The 15,475-nt window shown below is 33.5% G+C and overlaps 1 protein-coding gene across 4 annotated transcripts in view; it reads right to left on the bottom strand.

Moving 5' to 3' along the window:
- Positions 1-331: 331 nt before the first annotated feature.
- LOC117116506 (A-kinase anchor protein 9-like) overlaps positions 332-15,475 on the bottom strand; it is a gene marked incomplete at its 5' end in the record, with an annotated part of 74,580 nt that continues 59,436 nt past the window's right edge. For 2 of the 4 annotated variants that reach the window (XM_033260583.1, XM_033260571.1), the window contains 16 exon segments: positions 332-1,994; positions 4,032-4,168; positions 4,441-4,698; positions 5,023-5,261; positions 6,171-6,332; positions 6,661-6,834; positions 7,279-7,536; positions 7,989-8,186; positions 8,917-9,126; positions 9,657-9,941; positions 10,186-10,407; positions 11,203-11,353; positions 11,942-11,962; positions 12,957-13,375; positions 14,131-14,301; positions 14,864-15,234. In XM_033260583.1, the coding sequence (XP_033116474.1) occupies positions 1,948-1,994; positions 4,032-4,168; positions 4,441-4,698; positions 5,023-5,261; positions 6,171-6,332; positions 6,661-6,834; positions 7,279-7,536; positions 7,989-8,186; positions 8,917-9,126; positions 9,657-9,941; positions 10,186-10,407; positions 11,203-11,353; positions 11,942-11,962; positions 12,957-13,375; positions 14,131-14,301; positions 14,864-15,234 (3,323 nt within the window). In that variant the 3' untranslated portion in view covers positions 332-1,947. 4 annotated transcript variants of the gene reach the window in all.

Here is a 15,475-nt window from a genome sequence, read left to right on the forward strand (position 1 = left end):
AGTCAGTCACACTGTTTTCGTTTTACTGGTGAAATAAATATATATATGATAATCAGTAAACATACGGGTAACAATTTTCGTGATTATAATTCCATATGTTTGACTCGGGAAAAGTCATTTTTTTTTTCTATTTCTGTGTCTGGTCCTAATTTATTAAGAATTTAGATATTAATCTCAAAGCAATAGTTTCGTTATTCTTATAAAACAATAATATTTATCTTTGTACCATGATTAAGATGAGAATTATTCCACTTTCACAATGCAGAAACTGCATTCACTGAAATGATATGATAGCAATACACTAGGGGAAAAAAATGCTCATTAAAAACTATTTAAATTTGTAAAGGATTTATTGGCAAATTGGCAAAAAACAGTACTGTATTGTTTTGATATCAATATTTCAAACACTTACATATTTGTACATTTTTACTAATCATACAGCAGATGAACACATACCTAAAACACAAATTCATAATCACTATACCTTTGTTATGCACCAACTGTTAACTGGAAAAATAGGCCTGTTGTCCTAGGAGCAAAATTTGAAAAATTTAAAATAAATACAACCTACATAACTAAGCACCACTGTGATGTAGCGCCTTACTTGCGAGAGGTTGAATAGTTTTATTGAGTTAGAAAGTGTTCAATTACATCTATGATTAAACACTGAAGGCATTAGTATACTTGTGTGTAGTATTTGTAGTCTGAAGTCAAAACTATGTCTGCTAATCACTCTGTAGAATTACAGAGTAGAACACATAAGTAAATCAGAGGATATTGCAGCATGCCATGGATTCAGACTATTATGTTTTACAGTTATGGTTTTCAAGTACCGTAATAAATGGAAAATTTGAATAAGTGCGTGCCTAGATCAAATATCAAGTTTGTATTTCTACTGCATGACAAGCAGGAAGCTGATTTAACCTGCTTTTTCTGTATTTAAAAGATTTCAAAGGTTTATAAATAGTGTACCAAGATTATTGAAGGCCTAATAATTAAAACTCACAAATCAAATATCACAAAAAAGTACAACAAACAATTATGCAAAAACACATAACCACTATGTATTATGCAGTTATAGAGATTCATCATTGTGATTACAATGATTGTATCCTCCAATACCGCAATTAATAAAAATTATTATGAATTAAAATGATATAAAATGCTGACAAATATAAACACAATATGCGAAGAAATACTACCACACCCACTTTAAAGCCGAGCACACACTGCGCCATACGACCACCTTAAGACGAATCCAACTCCACTACCTGTTAGCGCTAAACGACGCAACACCGTCTACTGATAGCCGGTTGCAGTCTGAACAAATCATCATTACAAATAATCTGTTGTGAGCGTATCATGGCATTCCATTTTCCCTAGAATCGCGTCGGCCGACAACCGTCCGGCACAGTGTGTCCCTGGCTTACGACAGCAAAATAAAACCAATCATTCCATATATTGAAAAACAATACACCATTGTGTCTGATATGAATACCTATAGGTAAAATTTAACAAACATCATCATTATATACATATATAAATAATACATTTTATCTTACAATCACTGAAGAATAATTACATGTTTACAGTCAAATGCTAAAAGTGTATTTTACTGATCAAAACTTTACTCTACTTGATTTTGTTTGTCGTTGATTTGATGGATGCATTAATATGAACATCTATAAATTTATAATCACCATTAATTCAACCAACACTCTTTAACCATTTCTTTTGAGAATAAGGTATCAGTTAGGTTAGTTTTCACACAATAATTTATAATTTGATTGCATTTGATCTCTGGTATATTTAACTTATCTTTGTTATCAACTAATTAATCTCTTGTGATCTTCTTCTGTACAGTAATTTTGTGTTCTGGTGGCAGAAATCTGCCTGTAAATCTCCTATTTTGGGTTGAAATTTGTAGCCTGTGCATCAGTACCTTTGTTACCTACTGCTTGGAAAAGTGTATAGAGGAGAGCTGGGTAAACCACCTAGAAAGACAACAAAGAGATAACCATCAATAATTAAAGATGTCACTCACAAACACACTGTTACAAATTAATAAATAGTTCAACTATTCTTATTTGGAATTGCCTGAAATTCACACTAAATGTGAACATGTAAAAATATTAATAATACAAATAGTTATAACCGCAGGCCATTGGATTGGATTGGATTTATTCGGTGTAAACACCAAGGATAGCCCACGAAAGTCTAGAAGAAGACTTATTTCCAGTGGGGTCCTTCTGGTGGTGATTGGGCAGTACACCGGGAGACAATCCAATACTCTTTTCCGAAGAATGTACTGCGTTCTTTAACATGCACATGGGCCATAAATGCATACGGGACTAACGGCTTAAACGTCTCATCCGAAAGACGGTGCGCCATTGTAACTTGTATTTCAGCCCTCCAGCTGAAACACAATTAGAGGCAGCGATGGGAATTGAACCGGGGACCTAGAAATCCCCATGGTTCAGTGCACACAGTGGCTACCACCAGATTAGCCGACTGAGCTAACCTGCTCACGACTGAGCTAAGCTGCTCAGCTTGCGCTAGTGGCAAGATTGAATTACATCCCTAGATAGCAGCAGAAAATGCAATATCAATGAAAATTTAACACCTAGATCACTTGCAAGCATTTAAAACATTCTATAAACAACATGGAGTTAGTGACAACATAGTCACAGAAAGATGCAAAACCTCAAAAATAATAGCCATGAACCTGAAAATACCAAACCCACTCTAAAACAACCATTGAGAGAATTACTGCATAGTTCACCCGATATTTCAGGTATATTGCTATACAATGGCAGTCAAACTATAAGATAAGATAAGATAAGATAAGATGCTTGCACTCCCAAGACAGGGATTAAATACTTTGAGACACAGACAAGATCTTGCTTTCAACTAAAAAAAAACCCTCTATTCCCTAAAATCCTGTACAGATTATCAAATTTTCTTTGACAAAAAAAAAACAAAAACTATTGTGTACCTATTATATAGTCATGATGTGATGTCATCATGAAAATATTTAGACATGTCACATTTTTGCTGTCAAATGAAATTTGATAGTCTAGACAGGTCTTAACCCTTACGCTGCCAGCTCTTTTCTTATTCAGTCAACCAGAGCGCCAGCTGATAACATTAGCTCTAATCCCCTGTGCCAGCTAATTATTTAACAAGGTCACCGTAATGCTTATTTTTGATAGTGTATATTATTTGCTCAATAATTCACAAATTATTCAGATCATGAAAATATAAATCTAAAAACAATTAATCAGCATTAGTTGGTTTGTACATATATGCTTTTATTTCTGCATTTTATTTATTATTTAGTGAATAAATGATAGGATTATTTTGTCAAGGCCTATCACAAATAGTATATTGGGCCTAGGCCTATTAGCAGAGTATGTGTTTTCAAAGTCAAAATAACGAATCCTAGGCCTACATATATTTACTAACATTACCATCACAGTTCAGGCCTAGCTAGGCCTACGCCTAGGCTAGGTCTGCCTAGCTAGGCCTAGGACCAGAACATCGTTTTTTTTTATGTCAATTTTTAAGTCTCCTTATTATCCAGCACAGCTGTAACAACTACAGAAGAATAAAGTTTCTCAACATTTCAAAACATCATATATTCAACTTCCAAAAACTCAAACTTCTAACAAAACAACACTCAGCAAGTTTCAAATCAAAATGTGCAGAAATTCATTAGCTTTCATATGCAGTAAACACTATTTGGGTTAGTGTTAAAACAGCCACTCTATGGTTGTTTTTTTGAAGACCTTCATCAATTCGCATTTATGCGAAGGTGGCGTTCGGCTGACAGTGAGCCTAATCGCATTTATGTGAAACTAGCATGCACACCAACTGTGTGGTGTTCGCATTTATGCGAAGATGGCAGCGTAAGGGTTAAGCCTTGAAATGAGTCTTAGTTTATACAGCAGCGTTAAATTCAACATGTGATTGGAGAACGTACTTGCTTCTCAATCTAAATGTAATAAAACGAAAGATGACTAACAACTAACCTGTTGCCTCTTGCCTAACTTCCAGTCTATCTTGAAGGGTTTCCAGCCGTCGGATGTAATTTGTCAGTGATGTTTCTGGATCACCAGCTGCAGAATACAACAGGCTTGATGGAGGTGCTGAATCACCTATAGGGTGTCTACAAGTAAATTGTAAATGAAAGTAACTGATAAAAAGAATAACGAAACTACAAAAACTACTATAAAATTAACAAGATGCACAATACTTAATTAATTTATAAGATGAGAATTACAGGAAAAAAAAAGTCTGGTGGAATTTTAAAAAGCAAAAAATACTTGTCCAATGCATTCTATCTGGTGCTAAACAAAATTAAATGATGTAATAATTTAAATTATTTAATATTGAAAATTGTGATATTCTGTAAAAAAGTTTCAGTAAATGTTGACCAACCTTGGTAAAGAGTAAACACTTTTTTCACTTGCTTCCCTGACGGGTGGTGATGCTTCTGTAAAATCTCGATCAAGAGACCTCCGTACTGGAGAGGCATAGTCACCACTTCTGTAAGGTGATGATGCATCCCCATGGGTTCTAAAGCTACTACGTGGACTGGATCTGGAACCTGAACCATATGAACTGGATGTGGTACCAGTCATTACTGGAGAACCAACCTTGGTTGCACGCTTCCATTTCTTTACAAGGAATTTTAATCTAATGGAAAGAAAGAGTTGAACATTTAAATCTCACTTAAGAGAGAAACCAGATAAAATTCTTAATTCTTAAAAACTTAATTGAAATTTTTGTCAATTTGTTTGCGAAAACTAGCAGCAGGGGTTATTAAATATGAGTGGTGTTTTAGCATGGTTGTTTTGCTAAGATGATCCCAGAGTCTTGCATTCAATTCCTGTAAAGTCTTATAATGATACATGTAGAGAATTTTGAATTTTATAATTAATTTTGTTGTTGGTGCTGCTGGAAAAAAAAAAATTGAAGTAAAATTAAAAATAAAATGTAAAACATGGTAATCAAACTCACCTCTGAACTGCAATGACTACCCTGACTGCACTTCTAAATCTCATATATGCACGACTGTGGCGTGACCTTCGCTGGACATCATCTGGTGAAGGGAAGGCACCCATCTTAGCAATGAGTGCTAATGTAGCTTGCTCACAATCCTGGAATCCACCCAGCAGTAGCAGCAGATACTTCTTTTGGTATGTCAGAGCTTTACGAAAACTTTCGGCTCGCAAGTATTTGCCATAAAGACGTTGCAACTGTTGAAACAAAATTTGGTTTAAATGATGCTAAAATGTATTAATTCAGTAAAAACTTTCATTGGTACTGAACAGTTATGTTGGCAACAAAAGTTGCGTCCCTTGTCCCTATACTACAGTATCCTAGATATTTAAGGAACAATTTAATACAAATTTAGATCAAGTTATTTTTGACATCTTGTCCCCCTAGCTTAACTGTATAGATTGTTTGAACTAATGGTAGGTGGAGCGAGCAGTGGTAACCATGGCATTTTTGTCAACGACAGTGACAACAATGATGGTAATGGTGGTAGCTGTGATGATGATGACAAGGAGTGGTAGTGATGATGATGATGAATAGAACAATTGTGGCAATGGTAGTGATAATGATTATGATGGACAGTTCCACGCAATACATTGAGTCTTACTCTTAACAGTTTAGATGGTCAATTCATTTTTTGTATTTATTTAGGTATAAAGGAAAAAAAATAACAAGCAGCTGAGATGCTGAAATCATTGGTTTAAATTAAAAAGCAAGAAATTAAACCAATATATAAACAACAAAAGAGTACAAAACTAACTATCAAAAATATTTTCTTATTCTTAATATTTCTAAAGGTATAAATCGAAAATTTACATCATTACAATTAAGATTGTAGACATAATTATTAATATTTAAATATTTACATAAAAAAATACATTACTTAAAACATATAAGCTATTTACACACCAACATTTAGAACAATTATTATAAAGACATTAGTCACACTCCACAAACACAAACATTATTAATGTTTAATAATTTACACAAAAAATGTATTATATATTATTATTATATTATAAATTATAAATACAGAATTGATTGGCCAATTTAACAGCACCGATTACTACCCCACCACATTCAAATGAATGAACGGCTGCTGACCATACCTTGGCTTGCTGATATTCTGTTGATCTGATGCTAGATTGTGACTCGCTTTTCATTCTTGCTACATCAGATTTGGCTTCTCGTATTGCATACCATTCTTGAGCGAGAGCTGATCTTTCATTTGCAATTTGTTCCTCTACTTCTTGGCGACTTTGACGATCAATCTTTAAAATTAAATGCAATGTTTTGTTTATGTATAAACCTTTACTACAAAAATTATCAGACATTTTATGGGTATACACAGAAAGAGGACATTAGTATTTTTTTTAAATTAATTTTTGATTAAAAATCTATTAATTAATTAAGGCAACTTTCTAATTTAAATATGCAATAAAAGGCTTAAAACCTATATATGTATGTATGTATGTATGTATGTATGTATGTATGTATGAATTGAACCAGGATAACCAAATAAAGTCTCAAATGAAAGTAAAACTTATTTCTATTTAGGTCCATAACAAGAGAGTAAATTAAAACAAAGAATGAACTTACCATATCCTGCCTATTTCTAGATTTCCATATCTCCTGTTCTAATTTATTTAGAGACATTCGAAGTTCGGTTTTCTCTTCACTTAACCTGGCCACAAAATTGCTGAGATTGGCATTCTGATGCAGAATCCGTTCATTGAGACGAAATGTTGTTGGAGAACTCAACAAAGGCTCACCCTGTCAACAAAAAAAAAATTGATCAGGTCACAATTTGAAATACAGCAAGTGATAGTACAGCAAGCGATCATGTGATATTACAGCATGTGATCATGTGATATTACAGCAAATGAGCATGATACAGTGGTGGATCCAGGAATTCAAATGAAAGGAGGTCTGGGGAGGAATTATACCACCTCAACCCAACCATGGCTGGGGTTAGAAAATAAGTGGATAATGCACTCTCAAACTTAAATTCAAATATAATTTTATTTTTATTTCCATCTTTTAGCATTTTTGAACAATTTTGGGGGGTGGCGGCCTAGGCCGGCTGGGCCCACCTTGAATCCGTCACTGTGATCATGTGATATTTACAGCAAGTGATTATATGACATTACAGCATGTGATCATGTGCTATTACATCAACTTCATTTTTGATCACTCACTCTAGCAATGGGATCCTACCTCAGACTGGAGAGCCAAAGCAGCATGAACTTGTTGTAGTTCAGCCTGAGACTCGGACAATGACCTCTTCAGGCCTAGAAGATCCTCCTCCAGGTCCGGTGACCACTGGGCTGAGCTCTGCAAAGCCTGTAAGCTTTCCATCTGCTTAACAGCAAGAAGCTGCAACCTCTGTCTAATAGTCTCCAGTTGTACCTTATGTAGTTCCAAGCGTGATTGTTGGTTGTCTGAGTGACGACCACTGATGCCTTTATTCATCTCCTATGGATAAAAAAAAATATACAACATCAATGACTAAATTGAATTGTATTTCAAAATTAGAAATAGTACACTGCAAATAGTGAGTGTGTATTTGACTACAGCATACAATATTGTGAACACACATGCAAGAAAGTGGACTACGTGAACACAATTTGATCATCATTATCAAAATGTGATGTTTATTGAAAAGTGCTTTTTGAACCACTAAACAATTATGATATTATAAAATATCAAATATGAAATCTACTAAAGCATGCAATTATAGATATTGTAAGATGAAAGCAAATAGATTTGAATATAATTTGTTTATAAGATTGCAGATAGTGGCTAAAAATGATATAATGATCACACACAGAATGTGAAAGATGGTTCTCAAATAAATGACTAAATTTAGATAGAATTTTGAATTTCTGGGAGTGGGTAGGATAAGTTGATCATCGTGTTTACCATACCATTTCATAAGCTTCCTGCATATCCCAGTCTGTCACGTTTATGTTGCGTGATACAGATTGTTTCATTCGTTTACTGTCTTCTTCTATGGATTTCTTCTGAGCCTCTTGTTGCTTTAGCTCCTCGTGAAGATCCTCGTTCTCCTGCTCTAAGGTCCGTAACGTTTGTGAGGTTATCTGCTTTTCCATCTCAATGTCATGCTAGAGGAAGAAGGGGGTAGTTGGATAATGCATCCTATTGTTCAACTTCTGAGCCCAGTGAGAGAATAAACAAATCTGCTGTCTCCCAAGTTTAATAAATAATATCCAATTCTTTCTAAAGTTATTGCATGGTGAAATTGATAGAATTAAGCAGCTTAGGTTTTTAAAAGGATTATATGAAGTAAAAGGATGGAGGATGATTTAGATCTTAAGTTTGTGACTTGTACTATTTTTCTACTGACAAATCATGCTTCTAAGTCAAGTAGCACAACAAACAGGTAAATCATAGGAATCAAGTGAATGCATGTGAGGAGTGGGTGAAGTCAAAAGACAAACAAATTCAAAAGGTTTGTGAAACACAAATAATGAATCAAACAATATTTCAAAATGATATACAAGCAAAATGGTAGAATGTTTCAAATGAATTAAAACAAAAATGTAGCTATTATCAAGAATATAAAGCTACTTGACTATTTATTACCAATAAAACAATACAAATGTCAAAAATAGTCATTGGTGTGGTTGAAATTTTTTCCTAAGAGCTTAAAATTGTGAGAACATATAAAATTGAACGTAGTGCAACTTACTTGCTTCTGCCCATTAGAATCTATGATCTTATGTTAAATAATTCTGCTCTATTGATCAGCATCATATTAAATAATGCAATATCAGAACAAAAAGATTATATTGGAAAACAGAAGAGGTTTTCACATTTAAAACATTCCAATACCTGTTTTCTCTGTTCCATCTCTCGTTCACGTCTTCGTTCAGATTCTCTCAATTTTTCTGCTTCTCTTTCTTTCTCCCTCTGGAATTCCTTCTCCCTTTCTCTTTCCTGTTGGGACAGTAGACTTGCTTGGATTTTATCACGTTCCTGTTGCATTTGTAGCGTACACTTGCGTTCCTTCTCTATTTGGTTTGATAAACTCGCATTCTGAGCCTAATAGTGGTGAAGACAAAAGTTTAAAAAAAATTATTTCCACAAAAAAAAAAAATCAGATTTTTACAATCCTTGTCATCGTTATCTGTTCTTACCAAATAATTTGTTGTCATTATCATCATTATTACCAACATTATCATCTTCATTATCATTATCACAGATATAATTGTCAAATAATCATATAATAATCTTTATAATAAATAATTGTCACCATCATGTACTTATCACCACTTCATCATTTAGGAGTCAACATTAATATTATCTCACCCTGTCACTGTTGTTGTCATCATTGTCATAATCCTCTGCCATCATCACAATCATCATAGATACTGTCATAAATATCATCATCATCGTTTGTAATAATTCAGATTCAGATTCATATTCATATCACACAATGCATAAAGGTGGTAACAAGACAAAAATAATAAAGATGCAAGCAAAATTGAATGTCAATAACATCATGTACTCAAAATATAAATACTCAACAGTTTGCTACATGAGTTATTGTGTACCTAAACATTATAACTTACTGTAATTGTATCCAAATTTTGCTTCAATTGTTTAATAACTGATTTTTCTCTGTTCACATTTTCTAGGCCCCTATTCCTCTCAGATTCTAACTCTTCTTCCACAGAGGATAGGGTGTTTTGAAGCCTTTGAATAGCACCTTTTAAGTCTAATGACCTAGCTTTTTCCGAGCTAAGCTGCATGTGCAATTCATTAAGAGCCTTTTTATCCTCAATCGATGTGTCCGTAAACATACTGCGCTCTTCTTCCATGGATTCCTGAAGTTTGGCATTCAAAGCTTGGAAACGCTTCAAGAAAAAACAAATCAATAAATTAATAATCCTTCAAAGCAGAATAGATTAATATTTTATTAAAATAAAACTCAACAAAAGATGACTAAAAATTTATTATAAAATTGTTAATCAATGTAATAATAAATTTCTACTGTTGAATTGGAAACCTTCAAAGAATAAATGTTGTGCAATGGGGTATGGGAAAATAGCCAGATATACATAAACATGCAACACAAGTTAAGCTACACTGATAGACTACCTGAACAGCCAGACTAAGGTCATGCGACCGCGCCTTCTCTACATCCAACAATCCCTGCAGATCTGATACTTTGCCCTTCTGCGACCCTAGCTTTGTTGACGTTTTCTTTCTCTCTAGCTCCAATTCTTGCCTCAACCCTTCTGATTTCACTTTCTCCTGCTCAAGCAAGCTACTGGTATTAGCCAGATTCCCTCGTTCTTGTTCAAGATCTTTGCGAAAATTCTGTTTTTTTAAAAGCACAATGCGTTTCATTCTAAAGCTACATACCACCATAGCAATAAACAATGCAACAACAAAAAATGACAATATTTGAATTATCCATAGGGCGCTTTTTTTAGTATGTGTTGGTGTGTAAAAATGTCTAACGACTTGGATACCGTGACCATCATGCACCAAACACATATTAGTGTATGTCCAGAGATATAAGTATGGAAGTCCTGTCAACACTATAAGGATTTTCATGACACATACTTGTGATTTGCCGATATATGGGTATAATGGCATATCACACCCTTATATGGATATGATGGTGTCATATCTATACCCATAAATGGGGATGATAATGTCATATCATACCCATATAAGGAAATCACAGGTACTAGTCACATACAAATTCATAGTGTGAACAGATCTCATGGTGTTCTTTATGATTGTCAATCTAATTAAAAATAATATACAAAAAAAAAATTTCAAAAAAAAAAAAACACATGATAAGACTACTCACACTGGGACGTACAGTCATTCAATTTGTTTTTTCACTACCATAGGCCATGACAATTGACAACAGGTAAAGATCAAGCAGTAAACATCCATTTCTTAAGTTTTGATTTTTGGGCACCCATTTCTTTCAGTGAATTACAGTTGTTGTTTATTTTAGTATTTTATTAAATAAAACAAAATGAAACATACTGCCTCCAATGACCAAACCAGTCATGCATGAACAGGTTGAATTAAACACAGAGCATACTAATGCACTACATTACAGTACAGTTGCATAAACCATTGTAGATGCCTTACCTTTATAATGTCTTGTTCTCGTTGAATGGCATCGCTGGTCATTTCGTGCTCTTCATCTAAGGCATGCTGCAGCCTCTTCCTGGTCTCCTGCTCACGTTGCAAAGATTCTTGAAGTCCAACATTTCTAGATTTCTCGTTCTCCAAAGCACATCTGTTAATAGAGATACAGGACATAAATAAATTGGAATCACATACTACGAGTATTCAATTTTTAAGTTGTACAAAATCTCATAAAAACAATAATTAATACAGAAACTAAATGCTAATCATTACTAAAATAATTTAATATCAATAATGATTATTACTGTTGTCAAGAAGAATATTAATTAACTATGGTGATAACAATAAAATAACAAATGTACTGCACTAATATTGATAATAATGAAGGCAACACTCATTTTGATTAAAATGGCAAATATAAAAATTGGAAACAGATCCCAGTCCCTCAGCTTAACATGCCCTTAGAGGTTTCCTTTTGAGGGTCGTCATTATTTTTCTTAAAATTGTTATATTTTTCCACTTAAAAAGGTGAAAACAGAAACGTATAAATGAAGATGATGATGATGACTTAAAATTTAATTACATACTTAAATGATGATGATGTATATCTATGCATTAATTAAATATGATACATTAAAAAATAGATCACATGGAAGGTTATCAAGTTAAAATTAATAATTAGATTACAAATCTATAAATATTATAAGAGCTAAGCATTTGCATAATGAAATTTACTTACAAGGCAGATTCAGCAACATTTCTGTGATGGTGCAGAAATTGAATAAAAAAATGTGAAAGTTAGAAGCATGTTTAAGTTAGCACTAAACTTTAGCAACAAAATATAAAATGATAACATGATGATTAATGGTAAACAAAAGGTCATAATGAACATTTCACTTAGTCAAAGATTTAATGTCTTTTAAAAAAGCATTCTAAAATTGGCTAATGAGCATTTGTACATTATAAACTCACATTGCGTATTAATGGTAGGTAATAAATACTAAGAATGTTCAATAAATGCCTTTGTTTTTGTCTTGGGGAAGTAATTAAAGATATACTGTCCAAGATAAAAGCCAGAAAACCTCAGAAAACTGCAAATAAAATACCGACTTGGTCATTTAACCAACTCCAATGAGACTCAAAACAGTTTTCATTAACTTTTTACTGTATAAACTTTAATTTAAAATAAGTTTATGGGTCGAAGAAATTAATATTAAAAATGAAAAATAATTTTCCAACAACTTATGTAAATATATAATACATATTAGGTTTTAAAGCAATTAAAATGGTGGATTTATTCTCCACATTTATCAGTTCAAGATAGACAGTATATCTTTAATGTAAACACTGAATCAAAATGAAAGCTATAAATATCACAGTAGACAAACAGCACACAACACACAGCATGCAATTAAAGTTGGACAACTGGCCATAGGAAACAATTATTAAAATGTAGTAAAAAAAAAATCTAGGGCTATTCCATTATTCTTTTTTGCTAGTAATAATTATAAATATTTTTAAAAACAGAATTTCAATTAAACATTAATAGATATTATTAATAATCAATAATAAATAAATATTAATAAATTAAATGAAATTTATTAATATCAATACTACTTCTAATAAATTAATTTAATAAAGCAACATTAATAATTATTTTAAAATGGCAGTTAGAACAATTACAGTAGTGTATTACGATTAAATTCTGCAATGAAACAAACATGGCCGATTTGAAGAGCTTCTTAAATACTTACGTAATTTCTTGCACTTTTTCCTCCAATCTTTCACAGTTATCCTTCAATTGGTCCACCTTCATTTTTTCATCTGCAACTTCATTCTTTAACATTATCACATCACTTTGACTCCTGCTAGAGGAGAGTGACATTTGACTAAGTCTGTTTTGGTCTTCCGTTAATTTCTTTTTCAGCTCGGCATTTAAGTTCTGTTCCTGTTTTATTTTAAACTCCATGGTTTCTGCTTGGCGCTTCAGATGGCGTTCTCGGTTTGTGGTCTGTTCTTCCATGTTACTCAGTTGCGAGATAAGCTTTTGTCGTTGTTCTTGCAGCTCTAATTTCAAGGTAGTGTTTTGTTCATGTACATCTTGAATCTCCGCTAGAAGGGATGTGCGGTCGGCACTGTATATTTGATCCAAGGCAGAACGGTGGTGAGACTCCTAAAATATAGAAATCAAGTGTAATCTAAGTAAGGGCGATAGCATGGTGATTTGTGATTTTCACCTATACAACACATTACCATTATATTAGTATTCAGAAAATTACCTACACATATTAAAGATGATGTTGATAGTATTCCCACTCCCCTTCACTTGCCAAAATTGTATCTAATCCAAACTTATGATTTATTTATCTACGATTTTAATATCTACATTATAGTGACAATGTAATGATCAATGACATATAAAGAAAACTGTGTGCAGCATCCACCATGGAAAATATTTAAAAAATTAACAACAGAATTGTACATTAAGCCGGGCACTCACTGCTCCAGACGTTGTCGGCCGACGCGATTCTAAAAAAAAACGCAACGCGACCACGCGCGCTACGGATTGCTTTTAATGATAATCTGTTCTGACTGTCACCGACAATCTGCAGACAGCGTCAACGCGCTCTACGGATTGTTTTTAATGACAATCTGTTCTGACTGCCACCGACAATCTGCAGACAGCGTCAACGCGCTCTACGGATTGTTTTTAATGACAATCTGTTCTGACTGCCACCGACAATCTGCAGACAGCGTCAACGCGCTCTACAGATTGTTTTTAATGACAATCTGTTCTGACTGCCACCGACAATCAGCAGACGGCGTTGCGTCGTCTAGTGCTCGCAGGGAGCGGAGTTGGATTTGTCGTACAACGCAGTAAGTGCCCGGCTTAAGGCTGATGAACTAGAAGCTACAGCTCATACTTACTTGATCTCGTATTCGTCTTTCTAACATCTGTACATCAGAAAGATCTTTATCACCGCTGGCTACTACGTGTGTTCGAAGCTCAGCCAATAATGTCTCGCGTTCCTTGTCAAAAACGTACAAAATTGCTTTTAACAATTCCCCTCGCCAATCTACCTCATATGATCTTGAGGACTGTGGAACAATAATAATCCATTAATAAATGAAAGAACAATAGATAAAAACATTATATTATAAGCATTTAAGTTTATCTTTAATCATTCCTAAGCATATATCATTTAATAACTTTTAAAACATACTGTACTAAAATGCTAATTTAAAACATCCATATATATCTATAAATAATATTCATGTTCAAAAATTATTTAATTTTATTGCAGTTTGAGACAACAGCAAAATATGTAGATATAACATATTTTTTCCATTTCACAGGATCACTGATTAATAACCATTTTGAAACTTCACAAAACAAATTAAAGGAACAGTATAGAAGACAACATACAATAATAGTGTTTCCTTTTTCTTTCTTTCTTTAAATAATAGTTATTTCTGTTTATCATTATTATTATTATTACATGGTATGATGATCCATTATCATTATTATTATTATTACATGGTATGATCATCCATGTTTTTGAGATTCACTGATATAAATGGAAATGTTAGTATACAGAAACCATTATTTTCTTTTTTTATGTATGTGTGTATAATGTGTATATGATGTTCTTCTTCTTACCCATTGTCCAGTAGTTTGTGAAATAAGGTCTTTCAATGCTTGAATGGCATCAAGTAATGCTTGCTTTTCGTTCTCCCACGACTCTTGTAACGATGCAATATCTGCTCCATTCTGTACATTTCTTCGCGGAGATGTATGCTGACGCAAGTATCGTAGATCAGACATGGTGAGAACTTGTAATCCTTCACTATGGACACGATTCAGCAGCGACTGTAGTCGGATTGGAATGTCGGAACTGCTGTCAACGATGCCCGACTCGGTAGACTCGCTGTCTTTGCCAACACCGTCTTGTCGGGATCGTAGATGACCTAGCAAGTCACGATCTAGTCGCTCCATAGTATCTACCTCTACCTTCAATTTCTGACCTAGTTCTGCAATTACACATTTTTTTTTTATTATGGATTTTTGTCTACGAATACTAATGAAAGATTACACAAATAAGAAGTGATGTTGGTAGCTGGATGAACCTACATTAACCTATATTATCCAAAACTAGTGCCCTTTTAATATCTTACCTTTAAAATAATGGAATCATCCAACCCAGGTGTGTATAATGCAACAAAATTAATAGGCCTCTATTATACTTATCTCTCTTGGCTAATATAGGTTAAT

Source organism: Anneissia japonica, unplaced genomic scaffold (assembly GCF_011630105.1).
Source record: "Anneissia japonica isolate Jap-2015-1 unplaced genomic scaffold, ASM1163010v1 scaffold199_len4679917_cov187, whole genome shotgun sequence".
NCBI lineage: Eukaryota > Metazoa > Echinodermata > Crinoidea > Comatulida > Comatulidae > Anneissia > Anneissia japonica.